The sequence below is a fragment of the Cyprinus carpio genome, chromosome A6 (assembly GCF_018340385.1).
Source record: "Cyprinus carpio isolate SPL01 chromosome A6, ASM1834038v1, whole genome shotgun sequence".
In the NCBI taxonomy this organism is placed as follows: Eukaryota; Metazoa; Chordata; class Actinopteri; order Cypriniformes; family Cyprinidae; genus Cyprinus; species Cyprinus carpio.
The window spans coordinates 4,556,837-4,580,769 of NC_056577.1; the positions used below are offsets into that span (position 1 = coordinate 4,556,837).

At 37.3% G+C, this 23,933-nt stretch overlaps 1 protein-coding gene across 1 annotated transcript; it reads right to left on the reverse strand.

Annotated features, from left to right (window-relative positions):
* Window positions 1-790: 790 nt before the first annotated feature.
* Window positions 791-20,816, reverse strand: LOC109047655 (zinc-binding protein A33-like). Its single transcript, XM_042757628.1, is given in 13 exon segments — window positions 791-1,152; window positions 3,753-3,989; window positions 9,541-9,681; window positions 9,750-9,767; window positions 9,769-10,137; window positions 11,285-11,349; window positions 11,491-11,526; window positions 11,615-11,755; window positions 11,845-12,016; window positions 17,902-17,997; window positions 18,105-18,652; window positions 19,005-19,097; window positions 20,691-20,816. Coding segments are annotated over 12 exon segments (2,016 nt in total). The 5' UTR covers window positions 19,078-19,097; window positions 20,691-20,816; the 3' UTR covers window positions 791-1,032.
* Window positions 20,817-23,933: the final 3,117 nt, after the last annotated feature.

Genomic DNA, 23,933 nt, shown 5'->3' on the forward strand with positions numbered 1-23,933 from the left:
AATATCTAATTATAGCATATACATTTCAAAAATGGAAAAAACAATAATTAAAAATAGTAGTCATTATTTTATATTATTACATAATCAAATCATTATTTTAATCCTATATTTCAAATTATCAGTGGAAAATTATTTATTATAATTGACAGGTGTGATGATCAGTGGCCTTGAGTTTTTACCTCCATCATTAAGGCATGGGCTAAAATATGGATAGAGTTTTTCAGTGAAGGACTGAGCAGTGAAAGAGTAGATATGAGAGCTGGACTCCACATCATAAAAAGAGACCAGACCCTCCTCATAATCCACAAACACACCGACCCGCTGCGGCTTCACTCTCAGAGACAGAGAGACAGGAGGACTAGAGAGAGCCTCATATTAATTTCCATTCCTCAGCCACACAGCCCCACTATACATTAATATCTGGAACACTTGGAAATTTTTATGTTACATGAAACACTGTGCAACCTGTTTTTTTCTATGGTGACTTTTGAAATGTGATGTCAAAATTTTTGGAATAATTACATATAAAAATACAGAAATTTTTTTTTGAAAACATTATTACAGTTTAAAAACCAGCTGTTTTCTATGTGAATATCGGTTTTGTTTAAACTGTAATTTATTACTGTGATCAATGCTGAGATTTCTTGAGCAGCAAATCATCATATTAGAATGATTTCTGAAGATCATGTGACACTGAAGACTGGAGTAATGATGCTGAAAATACAGCTGTGCATCACAGAAATAAATTACACTTTAACAGATATTTCACATAGAGAACAGCTGTTTTAAATTATAATAATATTTCACAATTTTTACTGTATTTTTTTATCAAATAAATGCAGCCTTGGTTAACAGAGGAGACTTCATTCAAAAACATTAAAAAAATCTTTATATTCCAAAATGTTTAACCTTAGTTTCAAGTTATTTAATTTTAATTAAAAGATTAAGGTGCCAAACATTTTATTTTAGAATAATGTGAATTAATGAACTGTTCACAATAATGCCAGGAATAAGAAATAAGAAAGTAAATAATCACACACCCGGTTTTGCCTGTCGTAAATCAAGAACGCCCTGCAGCATGAAGCGAATTCTGGAAGAGGTTTTCCGCTCCTTAATAATTCTCATCTGGTTTAAATATTGATCCATTCGGGGCTGAAAAGACAAAAAATATAGTGACGAAAGTGAAAGTGACATGACCCATACTCAGAATTGGTGCTCTGCATTTAACCCATCCAAAGTGCACACACACACACACACCGTGAACACACACCCGGAGCAGTGGGTATCATTTTTGCTGCGGCGCCTGGGGAGCAGTTGGGGCTCAGTGCCTTGCTCAAGGGCACCTCAGTCGTGGTATTGCCAGCCCGAGACTCGAACCCACAACATTAGGGTTAGGAGTCAAACTCTCTAAACTTTAGGCCACGACCTTTCCCTACATATCCCCCCACGACATATCCTCTATATATGCATGCGTCTTAAATTATATATTATTGAAATAAATATTTTAAATAATACATTTAAATAATCTTTTAAACTATAAATACAACTGCCAAAAACTGCTCCGTGAGAGGCAGTCGTGGGCTAATGGTTAGAGAGTCGGACTTGTAACCCGAAGGTCATGGGTTTGAGTCTCATGTCTGGCAGGAATTGTCGGTGTGGGGAGAGAATGACAAGCACCTTCTTCCACCCTCAATACCACGACTGAGGTGAGACCCTTGAGCAAGGCACTGAACCCCCAACTGCTCGCTGCAGCACATGGCTGCCCACTGCTCCTTGTGTGTGTGTTTGTGTGTGTTCACTACTGTGCAGAGGTGTCAAGTAACGAAGTACAAATACTTCGTTACCTTACTTAAGTAGACATTTTGGGTATCTATACTTTACTGGATTAATTATTTTTCAGCCGACTTTTTACTTTTACTCCTTACATTTTCACGCAATTATCTGTACTTTCTACTCCTTACATTTTAAAAATAGCCTCGTTACTCCTATTTCATTTCGTTTTGTTTTCATTCAAAAAAAATAAATAAAAACCTATCCATAGGAAATCGCGCCATCCGGATGAATATACGTGAATTTGATTGTGGTTGGATGAGAAACATTCCGACACCCTATTGGTTTGTACGTGATCCATCGCACCTGCACATGACACAAATCACATCACACTCCAGCAAGGACATAGCCAGTGTTGGGTTCGTTTATCAAAAATATATATTTCTTAAAAGATATTATTTCTTACTACTGGCTGATTTATCAAATGGGTGCTTTCTCTTCTTCCTCCGATAATTAAGCTACTGTAGGTAGTTCGGTAGCGAGACGTTTGAATAAATTAGCGTTTGCGATTGACAACGCAATTGACAATGTTGTGATACCAACTTTGTAACTCGTTATCCCCTCGTTCAACTTTTTAAAAACATATCTCGAGAATTTATGGTGGGTTTTTCCCCATCCCCCTGTCTCTCATGTTTTTTAAATAAAAAATGTATTTGTGTGATTGGTATTTCCGCGCTAGTCGTATTAAACTATGCATGCATACATGATGCTGTTTTGTTTATAGTTGTTTAAGCAACTTAATTATAATTGGTTTATTAACATTATTTTAAATATTATTCACTTAACAGTCGTGTATTCTAATGCTTGAATAAACGTACATTAGTAATATTTTGCTCGATGCGCCCTCTTGTGACCTCAGGAGAAAAGCCAAAAGCTTCTTCACCCTAACTGAAATTATGCATTTTAAATTTGAATATAATTCGAATTTTGATAATACATAAGTAAAAAAACTCGAATTTAGTTTTTCAGCCATTTGACAGCCCTATAGCAGACGTATGTAGCGAATACAGGAAGGTATCAGTCAAGAAGGTATCAGGATTATGAGTTATTTTTTTCATTTTTATTTTTTTGATTAATCACTTGGATTAATCATTCATTTTGACAGGCACTAATGTTTATTGTATATAGACAACCAGACAAGGGTAATTGTTACCAAGTCTGCCTGGGTACACCAGTTTTCCCTTGTCCATTGCCCTCGCAGATTCTGCAGCTAATCTTGGATGTACATTTACATTCCATTAAAGGTTATTGATGACATGCCTCTGGAGTTTGACTTTTTTGCACCATTACAATACTTATAGGCAACTAGTCATCATATCTCTAGTTCTTTAATGTATTTGCATTGTACTAAAGTGCATTCATTTTCAATGGGCATATATGCGGCTGAAACAGGTAGCCTAGTGCATCCCAAATTTTTAGAAATTTTTTTTTTGAGGAGGTGGGGTAGTGGCGCGACCTAAGCTTTTGTTCTTTATGGCATTTTTTTTTCCCTTACATTACTTTTACTTTTATACTTTAAGTAGTTTTGAAACCAGTACTTTTACACTTTTACTTGAGTAAAAAGCTGAGTTGATACTTTCAACTTCTACAAAAGTCTTTTTAAACCCTAGTATCTATACTTCTACTTGAGTAATGAATGTGAATACTTTTGACACCATTGCTACTGTGTGTGTGCACTTGTATAGGATAAATGCAGAGCACAAATTCACTTTCTCACAAAGATGGAATAAAAATTATTTTATTGCCTCACTCCCCCATTTTTATTTTCGTATCTTTAACATCATTATATATATTTTTTTTGTATGTTTCTGTTGTTTTTATTACTTTTTATTTTTAATCATTTTTAATTATTTTTTTTTTTATACTATATACACTTTTACATTTATTTATTTTTTTTAAGTTATGTAATGAGCGTGTGTCACCTTGGCCTTCTCGTGGTCCAGATGTTTCCAGATGGTGGACAGCAAGCAGCAGAGACACTCCAGACTCTCCTCGTTGTGTCTCTTCAGCAGTTTGACGATGCAGTCGTGCATGATGGGTTCAGTCAGCATCTTCACCTTGAACAGCTCGGCAGTGAACTTGATGATGCCTAGAGACCGTCGGCAGGCTTTTTCTTTGGCGTCCTCAAGGTCCTCCTTCAACCTCTGCTTCTCCTCTTCCTGAAGGGGCAGAAACAGGAAGTGAAGTCATAAATGCCTTTGTACTACGTAAATATAGAAGTATATACATATAAATATATACAGGTGCATCTCAATAAGTTATGAATGTCTTGGAAAAGTTCATTTCAGTAATTCAACTCAAATTGTGAAACTCGTGTTTTAAATAAATTCAGTGCACACAGACTGAAGTAGTTTAAGTCTTTGGTTCTTTTAATTGTGATGATTTTGGCTCACATTTAACAAAAACCCACAAATTCACTATCTCAACAAATTAGAATACTTCATAAGACCAATAATAATAATAAAAAAAACATTTTTAGTGTATTGTTGGCCTTCTATAAAGTATGTTCATTTATTGTACATGTACTCAATACTTGGTAGGGGCTCCTTTTGCTTTAATTACTGCCTCAATTCGGCGTGGCATGGAGGTGATCAGTTTGTGGCACTGCTGAGGTGGTACTGAGGTGTAGTCGTTTCTCATTTTCCTCTCGACAATACCCCATTGATTCTCTCTGGGGTTCAGGTCGGTTGAGTTTGCTGGCCAGTCAAGCACACCAACACCATGGTCATTTAACCAACTTTTGGTGATTTTGGCAGTGTGGGCAGGTGAAAATGAAATCAGCATCTTCAAAAAGCTGGTCAGCAGAAGGTAGCATGAAGTGCTCCAAAATTTCTTGGTAAACGGGTGCAGTGACTTTGGTTTTCAAAAAACACAATGGACCAACACTAGCAGATGACATTGCACCCCAAATCATCACAGACTGTGGAAACTTACACTGGACTTCAAGCAACTTGGGCTATGAGCTTCTCCACCCTTCCTCCAGACTCTAGGACCTTGGTTTCCAAATGAAATACAAAACTTGCTCTCATCTGAAAAGAGGACTTCGGACCAATGGGCAACAGTCCAGTTCTTCTTCTCCTTAGCCAGGTAAGACGCCTCAGGAGTGGCTTAACAAGAGGAATACGACAACTGTAGCCAAATTCCTTGACACGTCTGTGTGTGGTGGCTCTTGATGCCTTGACCCCAGCCTCAGTCCATTCCTGGTGAAGTTCACATTTAAATTCTTGAATCTATTTTGCTTGACAATCCTCATAAGGCTGCGGTTCTCTTGGTTGGTTGTGCATCTTTTTCTTCCACACTTTTTCGTTCCACTCAACTTTCTGTTAACATGCTTGGATACAGCACTCTGTGAACAGCCAGCTTCTTTGGCAATGAATGTTTGTGGCTTACCCTCCTTGTGAAGGGTGTCAGTGATTGTCTTCTGGACAACTGTCAGATCAGCAGTCTTCCCCATGATTGTGTAGCCTAGTGAACCAAACTGAGAGACCATTTTGAAGCTTCAGAAAACATTTGCAGGTGTTTTGAGTTGATTAGCTGATTGGCATGTCACCATATTCTAATTTGTTGAGATAGTGAATTGGTGGGTTTTTGTTAAATGTGAGCCAAAATCATGACAATTAAAAGAACCAAAGACTTAAACTACTTCAGTCTGTGTGTTGCACTGAATTTTATTTAATACACGAGTTTCACAATTTGAGTTGAATTACTGAAATAAATTAACTTTTCCACGACATTCTAATTTATTGAGATGCACCTGTATACATATTTGCATAATGTCTTGTTTATATGAATCATAATTGCAAATCATAATAAGTTTAAAACAGCAGTCAAACGTGACTGTCACGATTATGAAATTTGGCTGACAATTAATAGTCTAAAAATAGTCATGGTTATTGCGATTAATTGTCTGTTTTAGGGTTTTGGTGATTATGACAAATGTGCCGATTATCACAATAAATTGTCTGTTTTTTTATGGCTTTCATTATATAATTGTGATTAATTTAAGAGATTAGTAAATAATAATGATGTTATCTTTTAATCTTTTTTGAGTTATTATTTTGCAGTGTAAGATTACATAGAGTATTCCAAATTCTAAGAATCGGCCAATACCGGTCCAACACCTTTTTGTTTTTTACACCACTATTTAATATCAATACTGTGTTTGTGGAACTAATAGTCACTCATTTTTTAAACACTTTGTTAAACACAATCCACTAAATACTCACTTCGTCATTACAGAGAAAAAATACATTTGAATAAAAATATATTAGCTATGAAATTAAACTAGCTGACTATAATTTTAGCAGCAAAAAATAATATCTTGAAACAAAAATCTCTGGTGCACATTATACAATTTAAACATGTTTATTCTGTTAACTATTTGTATTCTTACAAAATACATTCATGAAAATAAGACAGAAATCATGAGAAAAAGAAAGGTTTCTAATAATCTTTCTGTGTGCAAAACTTTGATCATGTGAAATGCTTCAAACAGAGCGGCACAAAGCTCTTATGCACATCCAGGGTGCAGGACGTTGTACTTGAAGCAACATGGAGTCACAGCACTAATGCACATCCAGAGTGCAAAATGATGCACTTGAAGCAACATGAAGTCGCAGCGCTTTTGCACATCCAGGGTGCAGAACGATGTGCTTGAAGCAACATATGTCACAGCACGCTGCACTCCACATGGTACAAACAAAGAGAAGAGAAATGAGAGAGCAATGAACTCCAACAAGATGTAATTTTATGCAAATCCCCAGACCTTTATCTACACATCAAGTATTATAATGGGAATATATCATCTTGGAGTGAGAGTTTTACAGTGCTGACTGTCATAACTGAACGTGACGTGCTGTTTGAATGCTGAGCGGACAATAACTGACAGCTGCAGCAGAAGGAAGATCAATTTCTATAAACTTATATTTAACAATGTGCATACAATTCTGTCCCTCACATTAAAGGGGTCATATGATGTTGCTAAAAATAACATTATTTTGTGTATTTGGTGTAATGCAATGTGTTTATGTGGTTTAAGGTTCAAAAAACACATTATTTTCCACATACAGTACATTATTATTTCTCCTCTATGCCCCCACTTTCTGAAATGCATCGATTTTTACAAAGCTAATCATTCTGAAAAGCAAGGCATACGCTGATTGGCCAGCTATCCAGTGTGTTGTGATTGGCCGAATGCATCAAGTGTGTGACGGAAAAGTTTGCCCCTTAACACTGTGATGCCGTGTGACCTGGCATGACGAGAAAAAACAAAAAAAACCACAAAAAATGATGCATTTGTTGCATCCAGTGGGCACATAATTACTGATTATAATATCGGATTGTGCCGAGTAAACATAACACCATGTCTGTATTTGTGATCCGAGAAACAACAAACAAGCGCTACTCTACACTGCTCAAAACTTGCGTTTGAATCATTAGTGGCAAATCCTTTACATATGAAAATGTACTTGCTGAAAATGCACCAGACTGTCCTTGCAAAGTTGTAACTGGCCCCTTTATAGAAACAAACACCGGCATTGTAGGCTACTCTCACAGGAAACAGTCCTCGTCCTCCGTAAAATGCGCTGCACACATCTAAAGAGCTTGGGTTGAAAACGTTCTGGACAGTGGTTTGAAAGTACAACTTAACACACTGATTTCTAGTCCTGTTCCCACAAACACAGCGTCTCCACGACATGGCGGCCGCAGCAACAGCAAGAATAAACACCTTCTTTCTTTGCGTGAACATTTGGGCGGCGTTATGCAAATCTTCCCACACAGTGACGTACTGTGAACTTGTGTGTGGCGTTATGCAAAATCTTCCACACCCAGTGAGTTAACTGTAGACATGGGGGACAAGTTAGAACCGGCTGTTTAAGGGGGGGCGTGGATCGTCTAAACAAGAAAGACTTTTATGCTCATCCCCAGATTTATCTACACTTCAAGTATTGCAATGGTCCAGAATCTCATCTTGGAGTGAGGTTTTACAGTGCTGACGTCAAACTGCACGTGACTTCTGGTTTTGATGCATGACGGACAATAACTGACAGCTTCCGCAGAAGGAGATCAATTTCTATAACTTATATTTAACAATGTACATACAATTCTGTCCCTCAACATTAAGGGGTCATATGATTTGCTAAAAATACATTATTTTGTGTATTTGGTGTAATTGCAATGCGTTGGATGTGGTTTAAAGGTTCAGAAACAACACATTATTTTCCACATACAGTACATTATTATATCTCCTCCTATGCCCCCACTTTTTTCCCTGAAATGCATCGATTTTCTACAAAAGCTAATCATTCCTGAACAGCAAGGCATACGCTGATTGGCCAGCCTATCCAGTGTGTTGTGGATTGGCCGAACATGCATCAATGTGTGACGGAAAAGTTTTTGCCCCTTCAACACTGTGCCATGCCGTGTGACCTGGCATGACGAGACAAAAACCAATAAAACCCATTACAAATGAAAGCCATTTGTTGCATCCAGTGGGCACATAATTACTGATTATAATGTCGGATTGTTGCCGAGTACAATAAACACCATGTCTGTATTTTGTGATCCGAGAAACAACAAACAAGCCTACTCTACACTACTCAAAACATCAAAACTCTCGCGTTGACTCATCATTGGCAAATCCTTTTACATATTAAAATGTACTTGCTGAAAATGCACCAGACGGTCCCCTTGGGCAAAGTTTGTAACTGCCCTCCCTTTATAGAAAAAAAAAAAAAAAAAAAAAAAAAAAAAAGGAACAAACACCCGGCATTGTAGTCTACTTCTCACAGGAAACAGTCCCTCGTCCTTCCGTAAAAAATGCCGCTGCACACATCTAAATATTTGGGTTGAACTGTTCTGGAACAGTGTTGAAATACAACTGAACCACTGATTTCTAGTCCTGACCTCTTTTCGAAGCCCAAACAAAATAGCTTTGCTTTCACAACGAAACACAGCGTCTCCACGACATGGCGGCCACAGCAACAGCAAGAATAAACACCTTCTTTCTTTTGCGTGAACATTGTGGGTGGCGTTAATGGCATCTGCTTCCCACACGTTTTGACGTACTGTAGACATGTGGGGACATGTTAGAACGAGCTGTTTAAGGGGGGCGTGGATGAGTCTAAACTTTGATAAAGAATATCTCTTTGGATTTGAGACTTTAATCTTTGCAACTTTTACAGATCTTCTTTCTATGCCCATGAGCTTGTAACACTCCACTTCCAAAGAGATAAACTTGAAATCGCATCATAAGACCCATTTAAGATATGGAATGGCTTCAGGTATACAATTCAATTAAAAACCAAAACTGCCAATATATTAAAAAAAAAAAACAAAATTTTTTAAAATGAAGGGATTATTAAACACTTGAATTGTTTTATATTTTTACAATAAAAATTAACTATTGTCATTTTAAATAAATAAATATTAGTATTGTAATTTTACAGTTTACTGTAAAAAATTATTAAACTCTTGAATTGTTTTATATTTTTACAATAAAAATATTAGAATATTAATATTTCTTTAAAATAGTTTGCACCAAAACAAACAAACCAAACAAAAAAGTACAGAAAAAAAAAAAAAAAAAAAAAAAAAAAAAAAAATTCTAAAATTTAAATTACAATTTTAAAACAGAAAAATTGCAAAAAGACTGCCCTGCCACAACCCCCTACATATCAGTCCACTCAGGTGTGTGTGTGTTATTCATACCCCTGTAGCAGCATCCAGCTCCTTCTGCTTCTCAAACATTTCATCATCTTTTTCCTTCGCAAACTCTTTCTTACAATGTTTCAGCAGCAGCTTCCTGAAATTCACCGTCACTCCAGGTTTCTCCGTGGTGGGAACTTTCAGCTGCGATGAGAGACAGATGATAAAACACAGACGAGACGCTGCCAGGAGCTGCTTTGGCTCACACTCACCCCCATAAGGCAGCGGCAACATGTTGGCGCAGGCTTCAGAGGAGTCGGGCTCAGAGATGGCCTTCTCATAGATGAGGTGGATCCTCCTTTCAGGGCGCTCCTCTGTGTTGGTGGTCAGTTCCGTCCTACAGCTCTTCATCAGCGGCTGGAACATCTGTGGCGTCAGTTGATTCAATACACTCCACACGCATTTGAACAGCTCCTGCGTCTTCAAGAGTTCAGACTTGCCCTCATCAGCGCAGCTGCTGTGCTTCCCTGATGGTTTCCATACCTTCTTCGCTTTATTCAGCTGCGACGCTTCAGTGAGGGAAACACTCGTGAAAATCTTCCGTGGCTCCTTCCCGCAGTGAACTTGACCAGAATGACGAGGGCCGCTCAGACCGGACGGCTAGTGAGACAAAGATATATATATAGATATACATATATATATATAGTATCTATATATATATAATATATCTATATATATATTAATTTGATTCAGCAAGTCTACCATAAAAAAAAAATAAATACAATTATTCATAATGTATTATATTAAGATAATGAATAACTAATTTATTTATAGAAGTTTTTCTTATTTATTTATAGATATAAATATAAATAAATTAATAATTAAATACGTTATTGATCATTTATTTTATTGCAATAATATTATAAATAATCTAATGATTTTAATTAATTTATTTACTATTTTTAATGCCATGTGAGCAGCAAGGCTATCACTAGAAATATTAATTAATTTAAATAAATTATTTTTAATTAATTTAATTTATTAAATTATAAATGTTTAGTACCATGGCAGCAGCACGTTTATTTTTTTAAAATATAATAAATTATTTAAAATAATACATTATCATTTATTTTATTAAACATAGCAAGTAATTCATTTAAATTAAATAATTAATATTTTTTAATGCCATGGCAACAGCAAGACTATTCTTAAAAATAAATAAATTAATAATTAAAATAAGTTATTTACTTTACTAAAATAAATTAAAAATAATTTATTTTAATAAATTAATTAATTTATTTATATTTTTTACACTATGTCAGCAGCATGAATTCAATAAAACATGAGAACAAAGTGAATAGCAAAAGTCTAAAATTAACAAAATTAACCAAAAGCAATATAAGACATTTAAGATCAATACATTACATAAATAAATTCAATAATACATTCAGGTGATACTTTAAAAAAAAACTCTTGTCTATTCTTTAGGGCTGGGCAAGTTAACATGATATTATCGCATAAACGCATTAAATAATTAATGCCGTCAATTATTTTATCGCACATTAACTATTTTCATTTCCATTCCTCAACCACACAATCCAGTATCCATTACTGGGACTCAGTGTGATCTCTCCCTTCCTGTTAATAGATTCTCTGGCCACTCCAAAATCCATTCAGTCTTTCCCTTTACCTGCACCTCAAAATAAAGTCTCCCTGAGGAGAATTCCTCCTTTCCCAAAACATTTACACATTTTTCAAATCTCTCTGGTTTGTCTGGAAGTTTCTGTCTAATGTCTCCATCTCTCACTTGTTTTCTATCATCAGACAGAATAAGATCAGGATGAGCTGTATCAGGATCCAGAGTCACATCCGCTGAGAAAACAAGAGAAATTGAACTTCAAAATAAAATTTTTTCTGTGACAATGTTTTCATTCAATCCAATTTTTGATAGTGCAGTAATGAAGCAGTGAGTGTATGAATGTAAACTAGTGTAGTGCAGACAGCTCACTGTACCTGCATACTGCTGCATCCACTTCAGCTCTGTAGAGACTAATAGCAATAAAACATTATCAGATCTCATATTTTAAGAATTGAGTACATCATCATGTTTCTATCTGATCAATGTATGTATTGATACCAGGTAGTGTGAGTTTCTCATCTATAGTGTCCTTCAGTTGAGTCAGATCTCTCCTCAAAGTCTCCAGACTCTCATGAGTCTTAATACTGATCTCAGACCAGTTCCTGGTGTTTCTAGGGCTGCACAGGGATGAAGTGAATCCTACAAGCAGGATAGAGAGAAATCCTTCAGCATGGGATTGTTATGGTGTGATATCCTGCATTGTCATTGATCAGAGAGATCATGTTGACTGACCTGCAGGAGGTGGAGGTGATCTTCAGTGTGTGAGAGCTGCTTCAGCTCAGTGTTTCTCATCTTTACCTCAGTGATCTCCTGCTCCAGCTCTTCAATCAGCTCTTCCTCCTGTTTCTCTGCTGCTTTCTGCTGCTCCTCCATCATCTCTAGCAATTCAGTATAAAATCCCTGTAATGAATGAGGTGGATCAGACACATGAGTATTTGTTATATTTAACAAATAGTGGACAAAAAAAATTGGGATTTGGGATTTTCCTAGTTGTCAGTCATAATCATCAAAATTAAAAGAAATAAACATTTGAAATATATCAGTCTGTGCGTAATGAATGAATATAATATACAAGTTTCACTTTTTGAATGGAATTAGTGAAATAAATCAACTTTTTGATTATATTCTAATTATATGACCAGCACCTGTATATTCCTGCATTGTGTATGCATGTCCCTGTTAATTTAGCTTAGTTATAACTTTGTAGTTGCACTCTTAAATGCTTGTGTCCTTTCCTTAAAGGGGTTATCTGATGCAAAATTCACTTTTGTTGTTGTTTGAACATAAATTTGTGTTGGAAGTGTGTGTGCACATCCACCCAATAATGTGGAAGCTACTGCCAAATGTGTCTCAGTGGGTGCTGCACACTGTAGAGAGAGGCTACAGAACCTAGTTATTTCTCTGCCGCCTCAGTTCAACGGGGTTATCCCCACCTTGGTGGGTCCCAAGCAGGCTCTGGTAAAGGGACAAGAGGTACATACTCTCTTGAGGAAGGAGGCCATCAAGGTGGCCAGCCAGTACTTCATCGTTCCGAAGAAGGATGGAGGGTTGTGTTCCATTTTAGATCTGCGTCAGTTGACCCGCTTAGTCATACGACTGAAGTTCAGGATGTTCACACTCTAACAAGTCGTGTCTCAGATCAGGTCTGAGGACTGGTTTGTCACAATCTATATAAAAGATGCATACTTCCATATCTCCATCCTTCCTCATCAAAAGAAGTTCTTGAGGTTTGCTTTGGGGGCAAAGCTTACCAATATCGGGCTCTTCCTTTTGGCCTTGCACTCTCACCCCACACTTTTACCAAGTACTCAACTACATCAACGATTGGTTGATATTAGCTCATTCAGAGCAGATAGTTTGTCGGCATCGAGATGTTGTTCTCGCTCACATGAAAGAGTTGGGGTTAAAATTAAATGCCAAAAAAAGTGTGCTTTCTCCATTACAGAGGACCACTTAACTGGGCGTGGTGTGGGATTCGACCACTTTGCAGGCACGTTTGTCTCCTGCTCGGATCGAGTCAATCCTCACAGCAGGGAGAAGACAATACACCAACCAACAAACAGATTTCAAGTATTAGCAAAGTCTGCAAATAAGTCAAAATAGTTCACATAGTGTTTTTTGTCAAATAAATTTTATTCAATTATCAGAAAAATCTTACAATAAATCACTTGATCCAGGATTAATTTTCTTATATGCACAAAAAAAAAAAAAAAAAAAAATTTAACACCCCATCCCAAGCCTGTTAATATAAGTGAAAGTGAAAGTGACGTGACATTCAGGCCAAGTATGGTGGACCCATACTCAGAATTCGTGCTCTGGCATTTAAACACCATCCGAAGTGCACACACACAGAGCAGTGAACACACAACACACACTGTGAACACACCCGGAAGCAGTGGGCAGGCCATTTTATGCTGCGGCGCCCGGGGAGCAGTTGGGGGTTCGATGCCTTGCTCAAGGGCACCTAAGTCATGGTAGTTGAAGGTGGAGAGAGAACTGTACATGCACTCCCCCCACCCACAATTCCTGCCGGCCCCGAGACTCGAACTCACAACCCTTCGATTGGGAGTCCGACTCTCTAACCATTAGGCCACGACTTCCCACGACACTTAATATACAATACAGTGACATTCAAAATAACTTTTAAATTACAATACATTGAATTAAGGAATATAATTACTTTTGAGGTAACAGAAGAATGGGTCCCAAATCTTGTGAAATTGTTTAATGTTGCCTTTTAAAAGATATCTGGTTCGTTCCAAGTGCAGAGTAGATATCAGTTCCTCAAGCCATAGTTTAATCGTGGGAGGATTAACCTTTTTCCAAAACAATAATAACAATTTCTTGGACTAAATATCAAACAGTATGTAAGGAATTTCTGTTGAGCACTGTTCAATGAACATGTTTAATTAGAATGCCCTAATATAATGAGCACAGGGTCTGGAGCCAAGTTCACATTAAGAATATCTGAAAGCACTTTAAATAGCTCCACCCAGAATCCCTGTATTTTTATGACAGAAAATAAAACTATGAGCCAAATCAGCATCCTCTCTTTTAACATTTATCACAAATAGGAAGAGATATTGGGAAAAATCCTATATAATTTCTTTTTAGAGAAGTGTATCTATGTAGAACCTTAAATTGAATGAGGCATAGTCCTAGTGTTGACCGATTGTTTTATCAATATTCTCCAAGCCACTCTGCCAAACCTCCTCAGAGATTCCAACTCCAATCTCATCGCTCCACATTCCTCTCTGATCAACTTTTGTAGAAGGGGAATTAGCTGCTAGTAACCTTCCATAAATTAAAGATAGCTGACATTTGTTTTCCTCTGAACTGTATAAGACAATCATCAATGACTGAGGGCGGGACCTCGTCTAGGGAAACTTTAATATGTACGTAGGTAATTCCTTATTTGTAAAAAATCTGAAAAAAATATTTTTTGGGAGATTATATTTCTAATTGTAGTTGCATAAAGGAAGCTAAAGCCCTATCAAGATAAAGGTCCTTGATTGTCCATATACCCAATTCCTTCCATTGAGTAAACGTTGTATCCAACCTTGAAGGGGGGAATGAGGGGTTATTTGCAATTGGAATTAAAAGAGAGAGAGATTTTATCTTAAGGTATTCTCTCATCTGTCTCCAAAATCGTAACTGACTTTTTGTGACAATACTATTAACTGCTGCTTGGTCTAATATCACTGGGGAGAGTAACACTGCCCCAAGATCATATGGATGGCAGTAATCCCGCTCTATCTGGAGCCAATCCGGGGCAACAGCAGACTGTTCCAACCATAATGCAAAAACTCGTAAATGAGTGGCCCAGTAATAAAGGCGAAAGTCTGGAAGGGCTAAACCCCCCTCATGTTTAGATTTACAGGGAAGAATAATCGAATCTAGGTGTTTAAAGAAGGACTTTGGCAAAAGTATTGGAATATTACGAAATAAATATAATATTTGAGGAAGAAATATATTTTTTATCGCATTTATTCTGCCCATTAGGGAGATCGGGAGAGTCCTCCAGTAGTGTATACAGTTTTGTAACTTAGACAGCAAGGGGTTGAAATTAGATTTTGAAGAGCAGAGAATATTTATAAGTAACCACAATTCCCAAGTATACAATTTTTCCTTGGAAACTTTAAATGGGGAAGAATGTATTAAGGACAAATCCTTCAAACCAATGGGCATGAGTTCACTTTTTTTTCCAAGTTAACTTTAAAGCCAGAAAATTTCCCAAAGGTATGATGTTCTTGAGTATAACAGGAAGGCCTTACTTGTGGTTGAGTAATATAAAGCAAAATATCATCTCGCATACAGCGATATTTTATTAATGGTATTTGAAGTACTGAAGCCATGTATGCAAGAGTTAGAATGATGGGTTTCTTTTCTTCCTGCAAGGGGTTCTACACTTAACGCAAACAAAAGGGGTGAGAGGGGACAGACCTGTCTGGTTACTCTTTGAGGAGAGAAAGAAATCTGAAATTGTTTTATTTGCTAAAACCCGTGCTGCTGGACTGCGTACTGTACTAAAATTTTAATCCAGGTTATAAACTCATCTCCCATATCAAATTTCTCAAGGCAGCGAACAAGTAGGCCACTCTCACTCGGTCAGACGCCTTTTTGGCATCTAATGAGATCACAACCAAATTGTCTCGGATTGCCTTAGGGTGATAAATTATATTAAATAATCGTCTAATGTTATGCTTCTTCCTGGATTCCTGGAAATGAATCCATTCTGATCTGTGTTAACCAGTTTTTATAATTAATTTGCAGAGTCTATTAGCAAGAGTTTTAGATAATACTTTTTGATTAACATTGAGAAGGGAGATAGGTCTATATGCCTCGACTTCTTCAGGATTTTTACCTTTTTTAGGGATTACTGTGATAATAGCTTCAGAAAAAGTCGGTGGTAGTCCAGTTGTTAACGCTTGTTGAAAAGTTTTAAGCACACATAGTGTTTTGACATAGTTCGAGTTCCTGAAGGGGAGCGTCTAAAGGGTACGGATGTAACCATGGTTCCCTGAAGGGAATGAGACACTGCGTCTCAGTGCCATACTTCCGGCATTCCTGTGTGCACTTGCTTCATTCCTAGAAGCTGATGCCGGTTCCACCGCACATGCTTTTAAGCTTCCTGGTTTTTATGTCACCCCGACCATTACGTCTCGCCCATCCATTGAACTGATTACACATGTGATTCAGAGCGTGGTCACACTGAAGGCATTCCCATAGCATTTCGACGCAGTGTCTCGTTCCCTTCGGGAACCATGATTACATGCGTAACCTGGAGACGTGTTTATGAATGTTTGCAAAATGCGTTTCCTAATAATTTGCTAGTTAGCCAGTTTCATGGCTGAAGTTTACAGTCTGCTCGTCTCCCAACGGAAGAGAGGGGCGGGGTCAGCAGAGTTCTTTAGCATTTAAAGCAACATGGACTAGAACAGCGTGCTGAAAACAGAGCTAATTTCGACAGGGTAAAAAGGGGATTTTTACACTACCATTGAGAAATTTTAATCAAAGTATGTTATAGACTTTTCATTAAGACCCTAAAGAATCATATCAACTTGTGGACAATGGGCATCCGATGACCCCTTTAATGTTCTCTAATCCTGTCATGAATTTAAATCATCTTCTTGTGATTCCCTCTATAGTGCAGGGTTCTCCAAACTTAGTCCTGGAGGGCCGGTGTCCTTCAAAGTTGTGTCCTTAACACCTGCCTGGAAGTTTATAGTATGACTACTAAAAGCTTAACTAGCTAGTTCAGGTGTTTAATAAGGGTTGGAGCTAAACTCTGCAGGACACCGGCCCTCCAGGACAGGGTTTGGAGACCCCTGCACTATATAATGGTGTATAGTATGTTACCATACCTTGCATCTTACTCTTTTTACTATACTCTGGATTAATACTGCACAAATCCACCAGACCCCCTTAAACATGTAAAGAAAGCGTTGGGAAAAAAAAACAAACAAAAAAAACACCTTTTTCCGCTGAAAATGTGCACCTCAGCATTGATCAGACCAGCAGGAATGGGTGGATAGGTAGGGAGGGATGTTAAAATACCTCTACCCAAACCCATCAGGGCTCAATCCCTTTGAGACAGACTCTCTTTAACACTCAACTCTCTTGTGTCAGACCTTACAGCAGTTTTATCTTCAACTAACTTTGGCAATTCCCCGTGGACCATCAGATCTTTAAGAATCTGACAAAAGCTTAAAGCTTACGTCTAACTAACTCATCAAGAATCTCCATTCTCTACATGCTTCTGGACACTTGTTCAGCAACAAAGCAAATGCAAGTAACCATTTGTCAGATGTTTAGATGTGTTTCTAAGCTTTGACCCATTTTTAAAGGTGATATTGATTGATTTTGATCTGATTGTTCTCATTAGGTTGTGGTTCACCGACTTTAAATACTGCCAGTTTGCTACTCACAGTTCAGAGTCACTAAAACATTGATATTGCTACATGCTAAGTTATCACTACATAAACAACGAAAACAATACTAAATTCTATCATTTATAAACCAGAGTTGATAAATGACTATATGGTCTGCTCGGTGGACACAAATACAAAATAATTTTAACATTAATTCTGCTACAGTTAATTCTGAAAGCCTAATTCTAAAGACCATTATAATTAATTATGCTATTTCCTTTTTGAGCTAATTTGCACAGACAAGAGGAGTGAAACAAACAGTGAAAAATCCCAGTGTTGCTGGACCGTATATCAGGACTCTTGGAACGACACAATAACGTATAACAAATATTTATCCTGATTAAATAAACTCACTTTTCTGACTTCTGCTGAGTGTTTGATGTCTTGAATCTTCTTGATTCTGTCCTGGATCATCTGCTGCAGGTCTTTCTGTATCTTCATCAGCTCAGTCTATGGAGAGAACAACGCACACATTTATCATAACAGATTTACTGTCTTCTGAGGAAATTTACAATATGTTTTAAAAATGTTAAAGCAGTTTTGTTAGTAACTTCTACCTTCTTCTCTTCACTTTCCTCTTCTATAGGAACAGTGTTGTGATTCTCGTGGTCTTTCACAGAGCAGATCAAACACACATAAATCTGATCATCTCTACAGAACAGATGCAGAGGACTCTCATGTTTCTGACATATATAGTCCTTCAGATTATTCACAGGATCCATCAGTTTGTGTTTCTTCAAACGTGTCACTCTCAAATGAGGCTCCAGGTGAGTTTCACAGTAAGATCTCTGACACGAAAGACACAACTTCAGGGCTTTCAGCTTTCTTTCCTCACAGATGTCACACAGAACTTCAGGCTTTTTCTCAGGACTTTTCTTTTTATAGTGATCTACAATCTCTTGGAGTGTGGTATTAATCTTGAGATCAGGTCTTTGCTTGAATGTTTCTTTACAGTATGGACAGCTGCAGGTCTGGCTGTTGTCCCAGTGTTCATTCAGACAGGTCTTGCAGAAGTTGTGTCCACTGCTGACTGGATCAGTGAACACATCCAGACATATAGAGCACTGAAGCTCCTCAGTCAGTGAACTAATGGAGGACGACATGACTGGAAAGAGACATTATTTGGGATCAGTGTGAACTCCAATACTGTTTATAATGAATCCCATCTCATGACGCTGGTTGAATGTAAAGAGTGTTTAGAGACAAAGAGTGGTGACTTTGGAGAAACTCAAATATGTAAGAGATCATGTACAGTTAGCTGGTCATTATTGCAAAATGAACCTAGAAAAGCTGATCAGAACCCAAACCTGAAGCTCATTACACTACCACCTACAAAATACATAAATACATGAACCACAGTTATTGATTCAAGCTGAAATTATTTTATTATCTGCTGTTCATATGAAATATTATTTTAGAAAAGTCAAGTTCATTCATAAACTTGATTTTTGACTTACATGGCGGTTTATGGTCTAAATTTAGTCCCCTGGCTTTTCTTGCTTTTGTTGATGTTGGTGAAGATTCTGCCATTGTTCTTTAAGTCTTCAAGCCTTAAAAAAAAAAAAAAAAAAAAAAAAAAAAAACACCGTTATTTTCTAATTTTCAAACAAAAAAAAAAAAAAAAAAAACAAAAACAAAAAAAACAACAAAAAATTTAAAACAAATATAGCGACTCATAAACAAGGAAACACAATCATTCATTTGAAACACAGTGAGTGACTCACTGAACAATCTAAACTATGACCTGCTGTTAAGATTAAAGAGAGTACAAAGAGCAAGTTATATTAAAGTGAAAGTTCACACAAAAATGTAAATTTTATGTTTATCTGCTTACCATCCAAGATGTAGGTTACTTTGTTTCTTCAGTAGAACACAAATTATGTTTTTTTAACTTCAGCCGTTGCAGACTCTCAGTCTACAATGCTTGTCAATGGTCACAGAATCTATGAGAGAGAAAAAAAAAACATGCACAGAAAAATACAATTCCAATCCAAATCCAATCCAATTTGGATTTTTCTGTGTATGTTTTTTTCTCTCTCACAGATTCTGTGACCAGTGACATAGTCATAAATTGTTGTTTAAGAGTGGCTTGACACAAGGAATGCGACAGCTGAAACCCATGTCTTGCATACGTCTGCGTCTGTGCATAGTGGTTCTTGAAGCACTTACTCCAGCTGCAGTCTCTTTGTGAATCTCCCCCACATTTTTGAATGGGTTTTGTTTCACAATCCTCTCCAGGGTGCGATTATCCCTATTGCTTGTACACTTTTTTTCTACCACATGTTTTCCTTCCCTTCGCCTCTCTATTAATGTGCTTGGACACAGAGCTCTGTGAACAGCCAGCCCCTTTTGCAATGACCTTTTGTGTCTTGCCCTCCATGTGCAAGGTGTCAATGGTCATCTTTTGGATAACTGTCAATTCAGCAGTCTTCCCCATGATTGTGTAGCCTACAGAACTAGACTGAGAGACCATTTAAAGGCCTTTGCAGGTGTTTTGAGTTAATTAGTGTGGCACCAGGTGTCTTCAATATTGAACCTTTTCACAATATTCTAATTTTCTGAGATACTGAATTTGGGATTTTCCTTAGTTGTCAGTTATAATCATCAAAATTAAAAGAAATAAACATTTGAAATATATCAGTCTGTGTGTAATGAATGAATAAAATATACAAGATTCACTTTTTGAATGAAATTAGTGAAATAAATCAACTTTTTGATGATATTCTAATTATATGACCAGCACCTGTATGTATCTTTATAGAAAATTGCATACATCTATCAGCAAAATATATTATATGGTCAAAAGTCATCCTCGTCTTGTTTAATGTTAAAGTGGTCTTCAACTGCAGGTTTGTGTTCAGTTTGTCTGCAGGTCAATTACTTCCTGTTTAGTTTTTATGTTGTGTGACAGAATGACACACACACAAAAAAACTAACTTTTCTTTACAACCAATCAAATGACATACATTTAATACATTTCTGATATCATTTCAGTGCAGTAAACTACTAAAGCAGCTAAGTATTTAAATCGCTTAAACCTGCTTCTTTTTAGCTCATTCAGTCTGACATAAACCCTACTAAACCAGACCAGATCCATTAGAAACCTGTTGCAGGACAATCTCTCTTATATTTCTATCACTTACCTGTGAGTATCAGGTGTGTCTACAAGGTTCTTTGAACGATTCAGTATTCTGTTGTTCTGATCGTTTCAGGAGTCCATATGGTTGCAGATCAAGTTAGTTTCACTTTCTCGTAAATCTAGTAACAACATTACTAAATTGCCAACAGAACGCCGCACTCTGGTGGTGCTTATGTGCCATTACATGCTGAACAACATTGCTTCAATACTGTAAGGAAAATGTTTCATAAATGTATATATAATATAATATAGTGAATGTAATGAAATGAATGAAGCCGAAGACACTCTGAAGAATAAAATTCGTAAAATCAGTAGCCTACGTGATTTTGAGATAAACAAAAGTGTTTATGGATTAAGTTTGGTCAGTTCCTGGTATCTGTACTGATCAATGTTTAAAAATTACGCTGTTCATTCGATGACTTACTCAATGATGAGTAACTTTACAGTCATCACTGATTAATGAACATGTTCATTCTAGGTTCAATATATAAGGATATTAATGAAATTAACCCTTCTGTTAAAGGGATAGTTCACCCAAAAATGAAAAGTCTTTATTTACTCACCCTGTCATTCCAAACCTGTATGAGTTGCTTTCTTATGTTGAACATAAAAGAAGATATTTTGAAGATTGCTGGTAATCAAATAGTTGGTGGTTGACGTTGACTTTCAGGGTGAGTTAATGATGACAGAATGTTAATTTTTGGGTGAACTATACCTTTAAATTGTCCTAAATGGACAGACACAATCAGTTGCAAGTGTTATTGGTTAGATAATTAATGCATTAATATATTAGTATATTTAGTTGTTTACTCCTAAGACTGAAAGGATTAGCATATTTACTGCTGCTTGTTAAGTCAATCATCACTATTATTATTGTTCATAGTTAAACTCAGTGATTTGAACATTCAGTATTAAGGTATCAACAGCTCAATAAACCCATGAATTTCCATTAAAACAGTAAAAAGGGTCATATGAGCTCAATTCACAGCACATGTGCAGAGACACATACAGTCGTGGCCAAAAGTTTTGAGAATTACATAAATATTGGAAATTGGAAAAGTTTTTATAATAGCAATTTGCATATACTCCAGAATGATAGAGTGATCAGATGAATTGCATAGTCCATCTTTGCCATGAAAATTAACTTAATCCCAAAAAAACCTTTCCACTGCATTTCATTGCTGTCATTAAAGGACCTGCTGAGATCATTTCAGTAATCATCTTGTTAACTCAGGTGAGAATGTTGACGAGCACAAGGCTGGAGATCATTATGTCAGGCTGATTGGGTTAGAATGGCAGACTTGACATGTTAAAAGGAGGGTGATGCTTGAAATCATTGTTCTTCCATTGTTAACCATGGTGACCTGCAAAGAAACGCGTGCAGCCATCATTGCGTTGCATAAAAATGGCTTCACAGGCAAGGATATTGTGGCTACTAAGATTGCACCTAAATCAACAATTTATAGGTTTCACCAAGAACTTCAAGGAAAGAGGTTCAATTCTTGTAAAGAAGGCTTCAGGGCATCCAAGAAAGTCCAGCAAGTGCCAGGATCATCTCCTAAAGAGGATTCAGCTGCGGGATCGGAGTGCCACCAGTGCAGAGCTTGCTCAGGAATGGCAGCAGGCAGGTGTAAGCGCATCTACACGCACAGTGAGGCGAAGACTTTTGGGAGATGGCCTGGTGTCAAGAAGGGCAGCAAAGAAGCCACTTCTCTCCAAAAAAAACATCAGGAACAGATTGATCTTCTGCAGAAAGTATAGTGAATGGACTGCTGAGGACTGGGGCAAAGTCATATTCTCCGATGAAGCCCCTTTCTGATTGTTTGGGGCATCTGGAAAAAGGCTTGTCCGGAGAAGAAAAGATAAGCGCTACCATCAGTCCTGTGTCATGCCAACAGTAAAGCATCCTGACACCATTCATGTGTGGGGTTGCTTCTCATCCAAGGGAGTGGGCTCACTCACAATTCTGCCCAAAAACACAGCCATGAATAAAGAATGGTACCAAAACACCCTCCAACAGCAACTTCTTCCAACAATCCAACAACAGTTTGTTGAAGAACAATGCATTTTCCAGCACGATGGAGCACCGTGCCATAAGGCAAAAGTGATAACTAAGTGGCTCGGGGGACCAGAATGTTGAAATTTTGGGTCCATGGCCTGGAAACTCCCCAGATCTTAATCCCATTGAGAACTTGTGGTCAATCCTCAAGAGGCGGGTGGACAAACAAAAACCCACTAATTCTGACAAACTCCAAGAAGTTACTATGAAAGAATGGGTTGCTATCAGTCAGGATTTGGCCCAGAAGTTGATTGAGAGCATGCCCAGTCGAATTGCAGAGGTCCTGAAAAAGAAGGGCCAACATTGCAAATACTGACTATTTGCATAAATGTCATGTAATTGTCGATAAAAGCCTTTGAAACGTATGAAGTGCTTGCAATTATATTTCAGTACATCACAGAAACAACTGAAACAAAGATCTAAAAGCAGTTTAGCAGCAAACTTTTTGAAAACTAATATTTATGTCATTCTCAAAACTTTTGGCCACGACTGTACATTAAATGACAGATTTCGACATAAAGTGACCAATGAACACAAAAATGAAACTGGTGTTCACTGACCCCTAGTGGACACAGTGAGTACAGCATGACTCCCAAAACTGGTGAAGCCACATGATGATGAGGTAAAATGTCTTACTGAAAAACACATTCAGAATTAATCACAACTACAGGTGATTAAAATGAATTATGTGATTAATGTTGTTGCACTGTACCTGATGGACTGTTATGCTGTATTTGGTGTAAACTGGATTTAGACCGTATCATAGTACTGAGACTGCTCTCCTTAGAGTTACAAATGACCTGCTCTTATCATCTGATCGTGGCTGTATCTCTCTATTAGTGCTATTGGATCTTAGTGCTGCGTTCGACACTATTGACCACAACATTCTTTTGCATAGACTAGAACACTTTGTTGGCATTAATGGAAGTGCATTAGCATGGTTTAAATCATACTTATATGACCGCCTTCAATTCGTAGCAGTGAATGAAGAGGTATCATATCGATCACAAGTGCAGTACGGAGTACCTCAAGGCTCAGTACTAGGGCCGTTACTCTTCACGCTTTACATGTTACCCTTGGGAGATATCATCAAGAAACACAGTGTTAGCTTTCACTGTCATGCTGATGACACTCAGCTCTATATTACTTCACGGCCCGGCGAAACATACCAATTTGGAAAACTAACGG